Source organism: Bombus affinis, chromosome 8 (assembly GCF_024516045.1).
Source record: "Bombus affinis isolate iyBomAffi1 chromosome 8, iyBomAffi1.2, whole genome shotgun sequence".
In the NCBI taxonomy this organism is placed as follows: domain Eukaryota; kingdom Metazoa; phylum Arthropoda; class Insecta; order Hymenoptera; family Apidae; genus Bombus; species Bombus affinis.
The window spans coordinates 10,747,678-10,766,298 of NC_066351.1; the positions used below are offsets into that span (position 1 = coordinate 10,747,678).

Sequence of the window (18,621 nt, forward strand, 5' to 3'; positions counted from 1 at the left end):
CATTAAAGACAGAAAAAGAAAGAAAAGCTGGAATTAGGTATCGTGTCCGGACTGCTAAACGTTTCTCCTTTTTTTCCTTTCTTTCCCTTTATTTTCTAAAGACGAAAATCAGATCCATTTTTCATGGAAATGAACGGTTCTGAAAATTCTCCTGACGAACATTCGGCAGACAATTTCGCCGCTTAGCAGGGTCTCCTATCTTCTTAGGAAGATAGAAAACAACGCGAACCTAATCCATTGCTCGCGATTCAGATGCACAGAGAGTAAGCGACACGGTAACTTAAGAGCAAATTCTAAGAAAGGTACCGCCAAGATCGATGAGTACGTCGCGCGTCGACAGGTCGATCGAAAATTGTTACGCCTTAGAAAAATTGTTGCTCGTTCTAGATCCTTGGACGACCTGAAGTCTCCTTGCCCCTCGAAAGAAAAAAAGAAGTCCAACGGAATATTTTGCAGTCTATCGTGGCAGTTCCAAAAACTGTCCCGACAAACATCCCGCTATAAATATCGATGAAACTACCTGACTTCCGGTTTCTAACACGTGGAATGGTGGTGTTGCGATTTATCAAATCTCGGCGTTGGAGACGAACCGAAAGTGAAAACGCGAGGTGGAAACCTCGGAATGTTAATAGCGGGTTAGCAACGTTCTGCGGCCGCGTATCGGCGAGGACGCATCGAAAGTCGAGTGTATTGGAGTCTCTTCAAGATAACGGAGGACGAAAACACGTCATTTAGATAAAACGAGGCCCGTTCGTGGCGCGGGTCGCCCGATATCAGGGGCGTCTACGCGGCGAGACGAGCCCAGAGGCATTTCTCCGGGGGTGCGACTCGTCCTCCTCTTCTTCCTTCCTTAATAGTCGCTTCTCTTCGAGTAGGATTTCTAAAAGCATCCCGCTGCCGTGTCCTTGGCTCGTTCCGGGAAGTATTAGGATAGAAAGATGACTATACTTTGAAAGTAGTTTAGAGGGTTTAGACGAACAACAGTGTCTCTGTCTGCGGAGGTTTTGAAGGAACCAGCAAGGATTGAGGACCGGTGCCTTTTAGTTCTACTCGGTGTGTCATCGAACGAGACTGCTGATAAAGGAGGGCACTTATTCCAAGGTGTGCACTAGGTCGTTTAAAGTTTCTAGTTAGTTCGGACAATGTCCATTCTTAAAATGGGACATCTTTAAAATGGGACGTTCTTAAAATGGTTTTTTCTAACGTTTTTATCGTGTTTAGGTATGGTTTCGTAATACAAGCTTCGGTACAAGCTTCGATATTTCGCGCATTTATTTACGATCGCTGGTGTTACATAGTCGAATCGGTAATTTTTTAATCCAATGACGATCGTTGTTACGCGATGGATGAAATAGCGAGTTTCTGACGTCTCGTTTTACGAGGATAGGGATAAGAAATTATCGCGTATACCTTGGTTATAAGTCAACAGACATTAAATAGACGTAAAATACAGTATATTATTACATTTATATATATATATATTTATGAGTATATTTATAGAATAATCCGTAGAAGGATAACGATATTCATGTACGCGAATAATTTATTAAACCGCGAAACTCCAAGACGCCCCACTTACTTTCATCAAGCTCGATAAAATTCTTTATCTTCAAAAATATCGAGTGTAACAACCGAATGATCTAAATTTCCTACGAGAATTTTATTCGCCGTTTTACGGCCAACAATCCACGGAGTTTTGTGTGCCGTTACCTCGCGCATTGTTCCAGGAGCCATAGAGCAATAAAGGGGCAAATAGGTAAAAACGAGGAATGTAAAACGCGGCCGATAAAAAGCGGAAGAGAACGCCTTCAGAAGGTTCATAACGATCTAATAAGAGATCGATAACAGGACTCGCTGCAAAAACGGTTCGATGCCGTTGTGCATCGGGATCTCAGTTTCTTGTCCTTACCAGCGATATTGCATTTGTCGTAAAGTGCGCAGAAATGAAAATTACGCTTCTTACTCGGAAACCAGGCGATGGTAATTTTCTTTCTCGCTAGAACGCGAGTATCGACGATCGCGAAACGGTGAATTGTAACGTGTCTTCCTATTTCTATTCGACGGCAAGAAGGACAGAGAACAGGAGAAATAGAAAACACGAAAAATCCGAAACAAATATCCCGATCGATAGACGAATTTGAATTCAGGGGATTCGTGGTCATTTTTCTCTCGGTGATCGATGGTTTTCGAGAGAACGCAGGGAACGTCACTCGGAATGCGGTTTCAATGGACAGAGTTTGAGATTCTTCGTCAAAGATTCGATAAAATTCAAATCGATTTCGACGAAACCGGAAATTCAATATCTTACAAGGTGTTGATAAAAAAGAATGTAAGATTCTATGGTCGCTTATGATTGCTCGTTTTTTGACAAAAATACGCGAAGAAAAGTAATTGAAAAAAAGGTGTGTTTTGATACGATTGTTATTTCATTTTCTATCCTTTAGGTTGCATCCTGTAACTGGTGCTTGCCAATCTATTGGTCAAGTCTTTTACGTTTATTAAACATTTCTTATCCTCCTCGTGAAACGCGTTTTCCGATCGTAGAAATGAAATTTAACGAATTTGTTTGTTTTTTTCTTCTTTTGCGAATACGATAGGCCTCTCTTAATAATTTCTTCCGTTTCATCGTGCGATCTCTATCCTGGCTCGACGATTCGTTCAACAAGTTGCGTTAAAAGGTGCGAGTTGAAATTTTACAAGTCTTTTTATTACATAGTCGACGTGGTCGTTCGAGGAACGAGCATGAAATTCAATTTATACGGCGACGATGTATGTTATCTGTCTCAATGTGTTCAGAAATGGTAACGCAGTGACAGATACATTCGTCTAGATGTCTCGCCAAATTAAATTTACATCTGAACGACAAGTGAATCATAATTAATCTTGAACATGGAATTATATGGCGGAACAGCCGTTGAATAAATTGGGACATTTCGAGCAGCGACGTGGTTCGGATGTCCGTTTGAATAAAAACTACAGCAATCGTCGTTCGACATACAGGTTCGTTCCTAAGTTTAATTAATATCGATAAATAAATAACAAAGATAATTTAATTAATTAGCAAGATATACATGCTGTGCCTCCAACAGTGAAATTTCCTATCGAATAAGGAAACGCTATTAACACCGATTCTATTAATGCTCTTCGTTATAGGGAATCGCTGTAATATCTTGAAACTGCGTAATTCCTCGGACCAAACTACTTTTAACTCGACCATCCGAAGTTGATTATTCGCAATTGGCAATTCTTGTACGTGACCGATATTTCAATCGAATTTACGAGTTTCAGAGATTAAGCGAGCAAGCTTACTAATGCGCACAGAAAATAGCAACGACTCGAGTTGAACGTTCCTGCGGATGGATTTGGTCCACGCAAACTCTCTTTTCCTTGAGAGGATACTTTGCAAAGTTTGGTAACATTCAAGCTGCGTCTGTCCTTTGATTTAAAAAACAACCTGTATCTGTAACACTCGATTCAACGTGCGAATAGGTCGCCGTGTCTAAAGAGGCGAAAATATGTTTAATCGCATAATGTCCCAATTACGAATCGACGTAGCGAAGAAAAGAAAGAACGGAAAAAAAGGAGACATAAAAGAGAAAAAATTCACGTTCCTTCCTCCACCCTTGGATCGGCACATCCGCGACGTGGTCCAGCGAGCAGCTGCGTTTAAAGTAACGAGATGACTGTAGGCAGAGATGAGATAACTTCGTCTCAATAATTCAGATACCTAACAGCTTAGCCCTGTCCCGTACATAATGCAGTCTATCCTCCCCATCGTGCTGCCTCGTTCGCCCCTGCTTTGACTGCCAACTCTCTTCCCCACCTCCTGGTGGATCGCACCCCCTCGTCGTCTCACATTGAACCAGTCCGGTCGCAGACTCTTCCTCCGGCTTCTTGCAACGGCTTTTAAAGTGTCAAACCCTCGAATCCGCGATTTGAATCGTTTCGATCCGCCGCACTCGGCCCCACCGCGATTCACCTTGTTAAACATTCATCGTTCCCTGTGTTGGATCACGGCTGTAACCGGTCGAACACGAACACGAACACCGGCGCCATTGCGAAAACGACTCGTTTCCTTTTCCGGATGGAAATCCTCGCGGAACGAAAGAACACCCGTGTTTCTATTCTGCTCTCGTGCCTCTTCCACGAATCGTTTTCCGTCGATTCGACCGAGAACACCTCTGTCGCGAGAACTGTCTTTAACCAGTTAGCTGTTTTCGACGAGTATACTCGTGGTGAAGAAACGACGATATTTTGCGTCACGACCAGCCTTGTCGGTAGTAAAATTAAAAAATAAAACAGTCGTTTCGTTACAGCTTAATTCTGTATCATAACAGCCACGCGTACTCCATGCTTGACGAGTATACTCGTCGTCGCTTGCTTTTTGCGACGCGTTTTACGTACACGCCTCTCAAAGTTTTCAAACGAGTCGCAACAGCCAACTGGTCAACATCGCTTCGAGTCTTTCTATTTCTCCCATGTATATAAAATTATTTCTATGGTTTCTATGGCGTAGGACGTCGTAAAAGTGACTGAGGCAGAGTGGCGAAGTTTAACGATGAGCGCGGAATTATTTACGACCGTGTCAGAAAGCAACGACAAAATTTGCTCGAAATCAACGTTCTTAAAAACCGTTTAAGGGAAACAACGCACTACGGAATTAATATATTTGCAATTCGTAACGCGTTTCTAAGTACGTACGTCGTTACTCGATATCGAAAGGAACGTGAAAAACATTTCAAATTGTTTAAAACAAAGATGTCACGTTAAATGGAATGCTATTTGCATTTGCGCAATTTCCGATGGTAACTGACGATACAATCAGCAACAGGCGATATTATACAAAAAAATAAAGTAGAGAATTTACATTGAGACTCGTTCGTACGAGGCTTTGTTCTCAAGAATATCGACAATAAATTTATGCTCCATCCACTGCATACACAGATTTTCCAAATTTATTTCTCCTTCGATTCGGCGTTCAACGTGTGATTCTGTAGAGAAAACTTGTTCCTCCAAGACTCACAATAATCAGAGAAATTAATCACGCGATTCGCAATTGCTCGTTCCCGATGAAACTCAAAAGGGAAAAGACGCGTACGGATAAAGTTAATCGTATCGAGGTATGTTCGCGACGAACGATAAAATCAAGTTTAGAATACTTGTTCGCCAAGTGTTGGCCAAAAGTTATACTTGACGATAGGGGAATAACGATAAGAGTAATGTGTCCCAGGTTGCGAGAGAATACAGTTATGCCGGCCGCAGTGAATGGGGCGAGGCTGCGTCGGGGCTGCAAAATGTAATCGGCACGGCGCCCTCAATTATTAATTGCTAACCGCGTTAATTACTTGCACGGGTGTAGGCGCGGCTGTCACTGGAACAACGGCGTAGCCACGGATAGATTTTCCAACGGGAACAAGTCAAACGTAATCGAATTCGTTAACCCTTCGTTAGCTGAAATTTTCCCTTAATTCTAAGGCAAAAAATGATAATCGATCTGTATCCTTTTACGTTCGATACGAAAATTGGGAAACGTCGATTTTCTGAAAGATTGTTCGCTTTCAAGCTCAAATTAAACGAGTTTGTGACGACAAATTTGTATCGTATACAATTCGACGTTTTCTCCTAATTCTTGTGTCTCCTGAATTTCCACGAAACCAATGTATGGAGAGAATTGATATAAAGGAGAAATTGATATGCGATGAAAGAAAATTACTGGAGATGCAAGTGGGCTTGAGCGAATCCGGGAATGAAAGCAAAAAGATCAAACTTAACGAGATACTTTTCGATCTTTGATAGATCGAATCACGGTATAATTAACGAGGAGACTCGTTAGTTAACTGCCGCTGGTCTTTAGAAGTGTGCACGGGTTGCGTAAAGAAACCAGTTTTGAGAAATTACAACTACCGTACAAAGTATAGCAGTCCTCTTGCGAACATTATATATCTATTCTTTCGTAATTAATTGTTGAATTAACATCTAGAAGTATAATAAACCAGGTCCGATGCTAAAATTTGTTTTTTACGATATTAGGTCGAACGAGAAAATGATTTAACGAGTTCGTTAAATTCTCCAACACGTGTTACGCAACATACAGCAGAAATTCTCCTAAAAATTTATTCGTTTGCTCGCTCAAGATCATAATTACACCAGACTTCGTCTGCAACATTTGCCAACCGCATTTTTATATTATCTTTTAACGTACGTGCGTAATATCACGGAATCAGGTCGTCTAAAATGTAACTACGAGATTTACTTTCTCCCCACTCGGGTCAAAACTGTACCGAGTCCTGTTTCCTTCGTTTTCCCCGATATCGTATCAGACGCATTTAATAACTTTCAGAAGAGTGAAATTGCAAATCGTTTGGAAAGCTGGCAGAACGCAGAAAGATAACGCGAGTGCAAGGCTTTCCTACAATTATCGAGCGGGTATTAACGAGAGGAAAATAAACGAACTCGATCGGATGTTGATTGCGGCTGAGAAGTGCTGTTATCTGGAATCTCTGCTCGACATCGTCGACTGTGCTAGTCGTTAATCGTGCAACAACCGATCGAGTTGTGTCCCGATTCAACCGACTCGTTCCGTGATACACGGGCTACCGAGGAGTTCTATACGCCCTCCGTTCTCTATCCACGGAAAGACGAACGAGGAAAGAGAAGAAGCTGAGATCGTTCCACGCTGAGATAAACAAAGGTACAACGAAACCGTTTAATTACCGACGACCGGAGATTAACTCTAATGGAACGACGGTGTTTCGTGGCTCGTATGGAAGCGGCATCGCGGCACTCTGATTGGCCGCGTTATCCAGTCTGGCGCCTTTCAGACTCAGGGACATTCTCGGTCAGATCTCGTTGCCGAACGAAGATCTTTCAACTTTTAGTCTCTTCAACGCTAGGAGAATTTATCGCCCATAGGCTGGTTAAATTCGTAAAAGGTATACTTCGGACTTGGAGAACCGACGATGAGTAAATGGCCGATTATGGCAATTCGATCGCGATTCTTCTGATCCTCGTTGTTTGTTAGACGAGTCTGTTACGCGGTAAGGTTCGAGCCAAGTTTGGTCGATTATTACGCAAGAATTTTCCAAAGAAGAAAATAAAAGATTTCCATAAAAGTTTCCACGTAAGTGACGTTGCCAACAAGTCGACCATTTTCTGCTATCCTAATAGACTTAATGCTAGAAAACAGACACTCACGAACCACCCCTGAGCGAGCTAGCGCTGCACCACCGACGAATCGAATTAACTTTATTACGTTTGTCTTCTGTTTTCCGCTCCAACGACCGCCAGTCTCTTTCCACTGCCCCGGCTACCCTCGCAGCCGTTTCTCTGATCTCGTTTCGTGTTTTCTACAACACTCCAGCAACCCCCGCCACCCTATCAATTAACTGGCTGGATCTCGCAAGCATAATTCGGTACACTATGTACCTATGTAACGACAGTAACTTTGATTTTAAAGCTTTGCCTGATCTTCCATTTTATCGCATTTGAGGATTCGAAAGTTCGAAGGACTTGACAAGATGGGAATATCGAAGCGAGTATGAAGAAATTCGACGATTTCAAAGATCGGGACATTGACGATCTTTTGAAACTTTTCAAGCCACGAAGCTTCGAAATTTCGAAATTCAAGAACTCGACAGCTCGCAGATTTAATATTCGAAAATTTACGAGTTGGAAGATGTTTACCTATACGATACCACCGTAATCTTCGCAACTTGAAAGTGTAAGACGTTGCGAGTTAAAAGCTTCGACAAAATTCGACGATTACTGGATATTAATTCTATCGTCAATTCCATAATTTGTTTAATACGTGTTTCAGCATTATCTCGTCTATAAATACCACGTTGTACTGAAAAATAATTTATAGCGGAATTGCAAGCACGCAATAAAATACTTGCAGCAGTAGGAATAACGTTAAACAAGCATCAGTCTGTATCAAATATCCGAGGATATCCCATACCAAACCGCCACCCAAGAACCAAGTGCAGTACTTGTACGAACTTTACGAACATTCGCAATTTTCTTCCGTTTTCTTCACGAGGGACGCTCGATCATTTTCAATCTTTCCATCTGTTTTAGGAGGCAAACGGCGGAAGAAAGGGAGGCCGAGAGGCAGGCGGCGAATCGGTTGATGCTGTCCCTTCAAGCCGAGGCGCTTGGAAAAGTGGCTTATCCCGCAACAGTGCCGAACCATCCAGCGGGAACCACCGTTCCCAGTTTAGACAGACAACAAGCACCCACTGCTCTGACCCATCCTGTGGGTCAGTGGGCCTCGCCGTACGGCCCACCACAACCTCTAGCCGAACCGATTTGTTGAACCAGGATAATCGACGCGGATTCAAAGACTCTTGCCGAGTGAAACTTGTTACGTATCAGTCGTGTCACATTTCTACGATAGAATAGTTGTACGTTTTCTAGGACCGGTGCGACTCTTGTCGTTGCAGTCTCGTTGCCGTGGTGCAGTGCTTCGAACGATCGTAGATTCGAACAACGTGCTTCCCCGCGTTATTTCCTCGATATTTCCAAAGAACAACCACTGACCATGGCTGGATACGCGAAGAGAAACTTGTTCTTGTAAAGGGCGGATCGAACGCTGTTGGGATATCAGGAGACGTTACGCGGCGAATTATCGCTCTTCGAAAGAGGAGACGATTTTTCAAAAAGACAACGCTGAAGCACGGGGGAGCGGTTTCAAGATTTCGCAATAGAATCGAATTACCATGGCCAGCATTCGCGATCGGAATCCGATCGAAAACCTGTGGGGAGTTCTAGGAAGAAAACTTCACGATCAACAGGAGTCGCCGATAGAATACGTCAGCGAGCTTGGGAAGAGAAGTAAAATCAGCGTAGGCGAATACTCGAGGCGAAACTTGCGATAAATTAGCGGATGGTGTACCTAAAGGGTTAATTAGTAGCAATCAAAAGTAAAGAAAAATCCATTGAATGGGAACGTAACGAAATTAGCATTGAGTTTATATTTTTTCACAGGCGAAGACACAAGTTTTGTACATTCAGTTTCGCTTTGCATCGTAACATGAAACTATATCAACGATTTTCTTTCAATACGATGAAAAATTTAAAAATAGGCTTCAGTTTATAATTATTCGTGGCACCGTGTGTCTCTCCTCGTTTCCCCCGCAGAGATACGAAGACGGAGTACGCGAGTCATGTGTTAACCGTGCAAGCGAATGCGATGTGAGAATAGAAAGAGAACGCTACGTACAGGCCTTTTCTGTTCTTGTCTAATCAGACATGCATCAGACCGCTCGTTGATCGGTGTTACACTTACATATTTACTGTACAAATATGCATGCTTTATAGACCTCTTAGACAAGGAACGAGCAGCCTCTATGCAGCGTTCACACACCCTATCTTCGCATCTCTATTATATTTTGCCAATTATATTGGATAATACACAAGGAATAACAGAATAACAAGACAGACATCGCAGCGAGATGGCAACGACAAAAGTCGCGCATCTGCAACCGGGCCTTACTGCGAAAATAGCAGTCGTTCACACTCGAAAACGTTGACAGAAAGAGGTCTGGAATAGCTTACTCAATTCGTATTTTTATCTTCATCTCCTTCCAGTTTTCTTTAGACGTGTTTGAAACTTGTAGTGAGATTTGCTGTTAAATTTGATTTAGTGCGTTTTCGATGGGAATGATCGAGCGAGTAGCTTTTACTTAATTTCGAAAGAAGATTTGTTGTTAAATGATAGTATTCGATGTGAGGGAAAGATGGAAACTTGAAATGTAATTATAGTTGATAACGTGGAAATATATATCGCGAATGTTGTTGGATATTACTTGCCCTTTTTCGTTCGATCTCTGCATCCGCAAGTTTAAACGTCCTTTTATACACAACGTTCCTTCAGTCGACGAATTATGAAAATCATACTGAGATTATTATTTTTCATTTATTTTCATATCAAAGCTCGCGATATTTTTTGAAACGTCACAGTGACGTTCAACGTGCTCCAATTTGAGAATGCATAGAAAGAATCGACAAACGCAACGAGCAATTTCCAAGCGAATCTCTGAAATCTCAGGAATATGTTTCACCTTATTTATATCGACCTGTATCAAATATGAACGATAAAATGGCAAGGCGAATCGTCACTGTAATTCCATCAATCTCGAGTTTAACACGCGACAATTTCTTCTCTATTACGAATCTATTAGTCGTATAAATAAACGCGCACTCACACGTGTAACGTGAATTTAAAAAATTGTCCAAAACGACAACTAATCGCAACGCGCTAATTTGACGTGGCATTATTGACAGAGAAAAGAAGTCACAGAGATCGAACGAAAAAGAGCATCAGAGGCCAGCAGTCGTCTTAATTGCGCTATTTCTAGGTAGTATCAACGTCTTACCGTCACGACGGCCAATTTTATCGACGTACTTAATTAACGAACCGAGGGGACTGATAGGGAGCTAAAAAAGAAACTTAAATAATTACGGATTGCTCTCGTTTTTTCGCCATCGCCACCCCTGTGAGCTCGCTCCGCAGAAATTTACCCTCGTCAAACAGACACGATACGCAGGGACACCGAAAGAAAGTAGAAACATAGAAAGGAGAAGAGAAAAGGCGAAGAGTGAGATCCGGACAGCTTCCGAAGTTTGCGAAATTCTTCGATAGGCGATGGAATTAACCCTTTCGACGACGGCTGATGGCGATCTTCTGGAGCACGTCCACTCTTTTTAATCCCTTTTAGGACCAGATTTTTTATCTTGTTTTTATCTTTTATAACATAAAAATGGTACAGTCATCGGATATCAACAGTTAGATCATCGTCACCTGCTAACTACCGATTCGCATTTTGCGCTGTGCGTACGCATTTTTAAAAATGTCAAAATTCGAAAATTGCAACTATCATAGAAGGAGGCCGTTTAACGAATATCAGCTTAGTCTTTTACCTTCGTTTAACATCTTTTCCGTAGAGTATACATCTCGTCCGAGTCGTTCCGCTTGCAAAGAGATTTCGTACACCGTACGATGTCCTGTTCCTCAATGTCAAACAACTTTTATAACCGCATTCGATTGAAATTAAAGGCGAAAAAGAAATTGAAAGGTAGGATATTAAAGAGAGAAGAAAACGATCTCGTCATTAAAAGAGTTAAAACTATATTATCCAAGAATTTCGTCTTACCGATACTTTAACGCAGCAATAATCGAAAAAACACGATTTATGTATACAATGCAATATCATTGACCGGAAGCCTCCTCCTCGGTGCATCTTTCGAATGACGCAGCTTAATTGAAAGATCCGCACGACATATCTGTGTATATATTAGCGCGATAGTTTGTAATTAAAAACATTACGATGTATGTACGATATTAATCCGTTTCTGCGATCGACTTGGCGACAGCGTTTTGTTTCGAACATTAGACGTGCACACATGCACTTACACATCATACAAATACAGAGAGAAGATATTAGATATTAGGTGTACGAGAGAATTTTATGCTTTTACGTAGAGAACTGTCCTTTTGATTTTTCGCTGATGACAATCTTAATATCATTCTTTCCATCCAATGAATTTTTTTACTTCTGTATCACAAACTTTGCGCGGCCTTTGTTTTGACAAATTTTCGTTATTCCTTGTACCGATCTGGTCAAGTACGAAAGAAATTAGTTCAGTAGCTTCAATAGCGTTTATGTGGAGCAAAAAGAGAATATATTATTGAATGTACGATTTATTCCATAGAAATAAGGGAAAAGGAAGGAACAGCAACCGTGGAAAGAACTTTATTAAGAAAATCAATTTTTAATACTTTAATCCGGCAGTAAGGGAACAAAGCTGAATGAGTTTAGGCGTATTGTTTATAACATTGAGTTTAGAATTTATACTTCGATTAGGTGTTAGGAAAATTAGCTACGCGCTATAGATACGAACGTTCCTCGCATTTCTTTTCCCTCGTTATCTTTCAACCGAAGTTTCATCCTCGGCCTTGCTTCCATTCCAAGCTACGCGGAAAATTCTCAACGACATTCCATTTTTTAATGATTCGAATTACCGAGGAACGTGTCGTACTGTCTCGAGCCGAGACAATCCTACAAATTGTGAAACTAGAAGAGCGAAAAAATTCTTTCTTACATCTAATGCACAAATTACCATGTACGTGTATATAAAGATCACATGGGAAAATTATAGGTCACATTTTCTATTTTTTTATAGAGAACGATATCGAGAAGTTCCAAAAATATTTATTTCCATAATACAGCCACGTTGTTGATTTTTTACCTTTCATAAATCCTGTTTTTCCACCTATTTCTACCAATTTCTGGAAGATACGTATCCATTAAACTAGCTGATCATCATCTTCTTCGACCGCGTCGTCTTAAAATTCTCTCCTTTCAGTCATCAAACAGCATAAACGTGGAAAAAAAATCAACAAAGAATGGACTTATCACATTTTTCTCGTGTGACCGCTTTATCCTACAACTGTGCAACTATACAAACACATACACCTTGTACAATATTATTTTCTTAGGAATACAAAAAATCATAAAGAGTAATTAAGAATGTACTGTCGCGAAAAGATATTGTAAGTTATAAATAAATATATATATATATATAATGTATAATATATATGTATATATGATATATATATATATCATATATATATTATATCTATATATATATATATATATATTGCTACAACTAAGGTTCGTCGTCGAAATAGAGCGTGTAAGCCGTCTAATTAGGTACGTAATATTTATGTTAAGAGCAACCGTAGAATTATCGATCGTAGAGAACGATGTGATGTTATATAAGTACGTGTAACGTTGTATATAATTGACAAATAGAAGTAATGCATATACATATACATATACATATATATATATATATTATACATAAAATGATTGAACTGGTACGCGTATACGTTGATTGTACGAAACTTCACGAAATCATAATAAGCGAACACATGATAGAATATTAAAAAATCCTTGGCTTAGTAATTTATTTGTTAAACAACCGACTCTTAACGTACGATCGTTGATGATATTACCGTCTAATTTTTCGTTCTCCGTTAAATCGTTCAACGCCGATACCGATTACGTACGTTTCATTTTCGTAGGTAACACCATGTTAATGTAAGATAAGAGAAATAATCAGCGAAACAACCACGAATGATCCGAATAAATCGTTCTTTTTCGCAAAAAGATGATCGTTTCTGTCCATTTGGCACTTGGATTTCTTCAGATTTCTCCGCTTGAACGCATCTCGTCCGGCCCGCGACACACGACTCATGATTTCTTCAACTCCTGGATACATTTTATAAGGTAGACACTGTATATATTTTTTCAATTGTATCGCACAGAATAAATTTATATGACCCAACGTGAACGAGCGAATAGTTTTCTGCTACGACGAATCATTTGTTTGTATGGAACCCGTTTCGTGAGAGGGACAAAGTCCTGCACGATCACGATGTTTGTTTCTCGTGATCGAGGAACCCTAGGATCGACGTTACGAAAGAACCGGAAGTTTCGCGTGTTACCAGGCGTCACGGATTGCTCTCACATTGTAACATCTCTCACCCCTTTGCACGGTAAAACGGTGCAATTTCGTTGTAAATCGACCATGAGAGGGACAAAGAGAGTGGCCACTAAATGACAGAGTAGCAAACGCTCGTTGAAAGTCCGTTGGAAAACGATTCCGTGAAATTCATTTTCTGCAGAATTCGAACTGTCACTTACACGTGAATCGCGGTTGTGTATTTCTCAGATCGATTCGTTGGATCAACGTTGGCTCTATTTTTGTTCGGTTATAAAACATATACGATCTCCGTGTTTTTCTATGTTTCTGTTTTACCGTTCCACTTCAAATTACAGGTGCAGTTTGTCCGCTTCGTATCCTGTCAATGTTTGCCTAAATTCGTCGAAGAAAATAGTTACGTTTCGTTGTTACCTTTCACGGATGATGGTGTTTTCCATCTATCGTTTTTGATATACGCCAGAGAAGAATTGCATAGAGCTGAGTGAGCTCCATTGATCACGGAAAACTTAATTACGATCGAGCGCCAGTGAAATATAAATCGAATCAGGAATCACGCTCGACAACAAAAATATTTCAGCTTTAATCTGCGATCGTTAATGGAATTATATATCGCTCGAAGCTGTCACATAATGCTCATCCGTTGCAAATGAGTCGTAATAAAGCTCATTCGACAACGTTAAATAAATTTTCATCCTTCTTATATTAAACATCTTCGAAATTCGATGTCATTCATTTTTCTCTTATTTCTCCTGCATTTTCATTTTATCCTTCCTTAACTATATCCAGCAAAGAGGTACACAGTTGTTTCTTTCTCTCTCCCTCTCTCCCTCTCCATCTCTCCATCTCTCTCTTTCTCCGTGTTACGCCACGAGGCTTACCACGGGCTGTATTTTCTAACCGTCGCTCGCGGCTCTACAATGTCGCAGTCAGATCGTCTTATCTGACTGCCGGATCATATACAATGTATCGACGAGCGCATAGCTGTCGCCAAGCAGCGAGCTCTCGAAACGTCGAATTTTGTCCGTTACGTTTTCCACGCAAGAACGGACATACGTGATTATAGGCGCGAACGGTGGCGTGACCTAACCATAGTGGGGGTCGTGTTAAAAATGAGACAAAGAAATCATCTAAAGTCGATCAGTTCCTTGTGACGCGTCGAACGTTACACATTGAATCGAATCTAACACATAACGTCTATCTCAAGCTGCGAAGTGTGATAGGTCTCGTTATAAGCAAACCGCTAACCAAACCTTGACTGTTATCCTTTTCGTTTTTAATTGTTGATCGTTGACTGAACTTGTTGTTTCGTTATTTTTATTAAACTTTTATCAACCAATCCAGTGTAGTTGTTCGTATACACTCAACCTAACCACCTCTATTCTCGTAATAGAAATAGGGGATCAATCAGTTCGTGGCGTCGATTGTTTAATCGTAACGAGAATTTACGACTCTCGTTGACGCATTATCTCGCGATCGCGTCTCTCCGCGAACGGTTGAAACACTCTGTTTCTCGTCCTCTCTGATCACCCTAATCGTTGTCTTTCCGCAGCGAATTATCCCACTTCAGCTAGGAGAGCTGCTAGTGCCGGATGTGGCCACGTTTACTGCCTATAATTGCAGAGAAGACGCGGCGCGCCGTTCCGCCCAATTATTTGGGGACAAATGCCCGCCAAAAAAGAAGCCTTCGACTCGTCCGCCGGGCTAAGGACGTCTTTCGGTGAATCGTCAGAAAATTATTTATGACGGAAAAATAATTGCCGGTACGTTTTACTTTCCGCCCCCTATTTCTTATTTTCTTTTAATCTGCTCCACGCATATAGACGACAGATACGACTATTTTATCTTGCACCGATATACCTAGAGAATACTCGTGATAATGCTGGTCTCCTTGAGGAATATGATGAAATAAAGACTGTCTGATAAATGAGAAACGTCTGTAGTGATTTTTAATGATAAACTGTTGCGTATTGTTGTACGCATCATCTTAATAAACAATTTTCTGCAGATAAATAAACAAAAAGTAGCTAAAAACTAATGACTTTCCTTAGGTACCATTGAACCAACGATAAATTAATAGCAAAATTTATTTCGATATAAAATAATACGAGAGAAGTGGAGTTGTAAATTTAATAGAGATATTGATATGTGTATATCGGAAAGTAAAAATGCGTTTTAAACGATACTGGGACGTGTAATAACTGCCTTACGTATTTCGTCTTGACAGAGGAAATTGAAAGTGAATCGTTTCCGGTCGGCCATCGTTGACTCTGTCTTCCGAAACTCTCATGATTGTGCGTCAAGCGCCCTGTAATCTTGTCCACGAAGATATTCCTGTGGTTTTTCTAGTTTTTAACGTAGTCGGCGGTATCCAATTACGCGGTTCCACAAAGTCTCTTTTAAAGACCAAAAGATCCGATAGATATTAGAGTTACACGAGAACTAAATTGACATTAATCTGAAAAAACATCAGAAAATTTCGTTACCAATTACAGCAAAATCGTATCCAACTAAACTTTATACAAGGATATTCTCAATTCTAATCATACATACATTTATATATACATATAAATCTTATTAACATATATATATATCACCCACAACCGAAATAAATTCCCTTGCAAGGCAAAATAATTCCGTGGTACGGAATAAAATATAGCTTTTATAATTAATTTTATTTACTTTCATTCACAGATGTATCCAAATATACTTTCTCTTTCAAACGAAACTCTATGGCTGTAACTACGATGATCGATGTACAGCGGTGCGCGAAACAACCCGTGCAATCTGAAAGAAAAGAATTTATTTGAAGGATAGAGGTTCAATTCTGTTCTCTGCGAACGAAATTAGAAATTTTAAACGAAGCTAGAAATATAGAATAGTCCGTTATATGTACAATGGTAGCAACGTACCGACGCGTATACGCATATACAATCGTACGCGTGCGTTATTTCGCGTGTATTTTACAGACGAAATTGGAGGGGCGGCTCGAATTAAAAACTAATCCAATATTAGCTTCGGCCCGGCGAGGCGATACGATGCTCAACAATTATTTCCTCCCCTGTGTTTTCACGCACGCTGGAAAACCATCCCCTCAGCTCCGCCTATACGTATCGCTGGCCGCAAAGAAGGGAGCAGTTGCGAGAATTATTCATCTGTAAAATGCGATCGGTGGTATTTACGACAAACGATTTACAGTTACTCGTTTACATCTTTAGAATCTTCTATTTATACATACGTATGTTTATTGGAAAGAAGAATAGCAAGAGCAATGAATTCTGGACGAACGATAAAGCATTCTTTAATATCGGCGTTCAAGTTAATTAATTCTTCTCTGATCGACAATCGTGTAACTGTATAGAATACCATAACTGAGAGCGACTGGATACTATACTAGAGAAATTGGAAATAAATAAATTTAATTGGAAATCTCAAAGCTTCGTTGAAGCTTTCAAGCAATGGCTTTCAACAAACTGAATTTGTAAACGAGTACCAGTTAGATCTTAAAAACACGTACATTCAATGGATGATACTATGATGTAACGTAACGTGCACAGGATATGATTCAAAACTATACACGATAAATAAACTGAAATGTAAATGAAATTCTAAGCAAGATAAATCTTGCAAACGTTAATCTTTGTTATTAATAAAGAGGACAATCGATAGCTCTGAATCATCCAAAGATATTAATTACTTCATCGCCGTCGAGAGTGTCCAGATAAACATAATTCTGATATTCTCTGTTCGAACACATGGCTAACATTTAAATAGATTGCACGCAAAATTGCACGCTCCAGTTTACATTTAATGTATCAACGTTTTTCGTCAATTTTATCTTATACGAGATATATAATACACAGGACAAATATTTTATTCGGAAAGATCTCGCCTTATGAATGCACAAAAATTAATAACGGGAGATACGAATTACAAATTTGCATATCGTAAACACGAGAATCAAATATACAAAAGGTTTACTATAGAAAACTTTAAGTTTAATGAAGAAAAGAAAAAGCCGATACGGGTCACAGCAATCAAATACAATATGTGTACAAAATACAACGATGAAGAATAAAAATTGCAAATCTTCGGTGTTTAATGCTCGATAAATGCTGGATAAAAGCATTAAACCCGATATAGACACGAGAGATTAACCTGCCAGAAGACTGTCGCGCATATTGGAACAGCTCGAAATTCTCTAGCGGGGTTGAAATTTTTATCACTCATCATGGAACCTCATCTTTTTTTTACTCTTTCTCTCTCTCTCTTTCTCTTTCCTTTTTTCGGGTAGACACTGTGCATAGATCATAACGGGCACGCACATATACGCGAGACCCGGGTGAAACGCGTTTATAAAATCATGAGGAGTACGCTGCACGGGATATTTACGCAACCGGCGTAAATTTATTGCGATTGCGCTTTAGCGAAGTCGCGGAAACCGAGTTGGAGAACGCTTTTTTTCCGGTCGTCCAGGGAGACGCCTGATCCCGGATGAAAACGATCAGACGAGCTTCGTGAAAATTGATCACTTTTATGAAAAATGAATGGAAATCGATTCGACAATTTTATAACACACCAAAAACATCGTTTTGCTCCTAATGATGTACTTCCGGTACATTTTCATCGCCAGAAGCGTGTTGACGAAGATGTCCTGACTTGTCGACAAGAAGATCGTATTATCACTTCGTTCGCAAATCTGTCGTTTAATTGGAGAAAACGTTAAAGATTAATAACGTAGGATATTAACTTGTTCCTTTTTTTATCAACCTGTTCACGTAGGTACGTAACGTTTAGCGTAGGCGAGAGAGACAGAATCGTCTCTTCCTACTACAAAAGCGATTACCCAGACCCGATCAATTTTCGTGGTCATTAGCTGTTGCACGCATTTTCTAAAACACTGTGCCTAAACGGCGTTCGTTTCCTGCCCATAAAAAGTGGCCAACTTTCGTCGCTGTCTTTATTTCCGATCGTTTGCGGTCGACATCGTAGACCGAGCGAATACAGACGGTGTGTTAAAAAATCGAGAACGCTCGTGTTCCTTTTTCCTTTCCCTCGCTGCACAAACAATAGCTGCGATTAAATTTCGTCGTAAGAATCGAAAAATCAACTACT

General features: G+C 40.2%; 1 protein-coding gene across 3 annotated transcripts in view; it reads left to right on the top strand.

The window, feature by feature from the left end:
• Nucleotides 1–17,185, top strand: part of LOC126919645 (homeobox protein MSX-2) — a 53,523-nt gene extending 36,338 nt beyond the window's left edge. Inside the window, exons 3-4 of one of the 3 annotated variants that reach the window (XM_050729121.1) lie at nt 8,077–15,269; nt 16,201–17,185. In XM_050729121.1, coding sequence (XP_050585078.1) covers nt 8,077–8,314 — 238 coding nt within the window. In that variant the 3' untranslated portion in view covers nt 8,315–15,269; nt 16,201–17,185. Of the gene's footprint in view, nt 1–387; nt 6,075–6,370; nt 6,692–8,076; nt 15,270–16,200 lie in introns of those variants that run through there. The other 2 variants (XR_007711746.1, XM_050729122.1) reach the window with 2 other exon arrangements.
• Nucleotides 17,186–18,621: the final 1,436 nt, after the last annotated feature.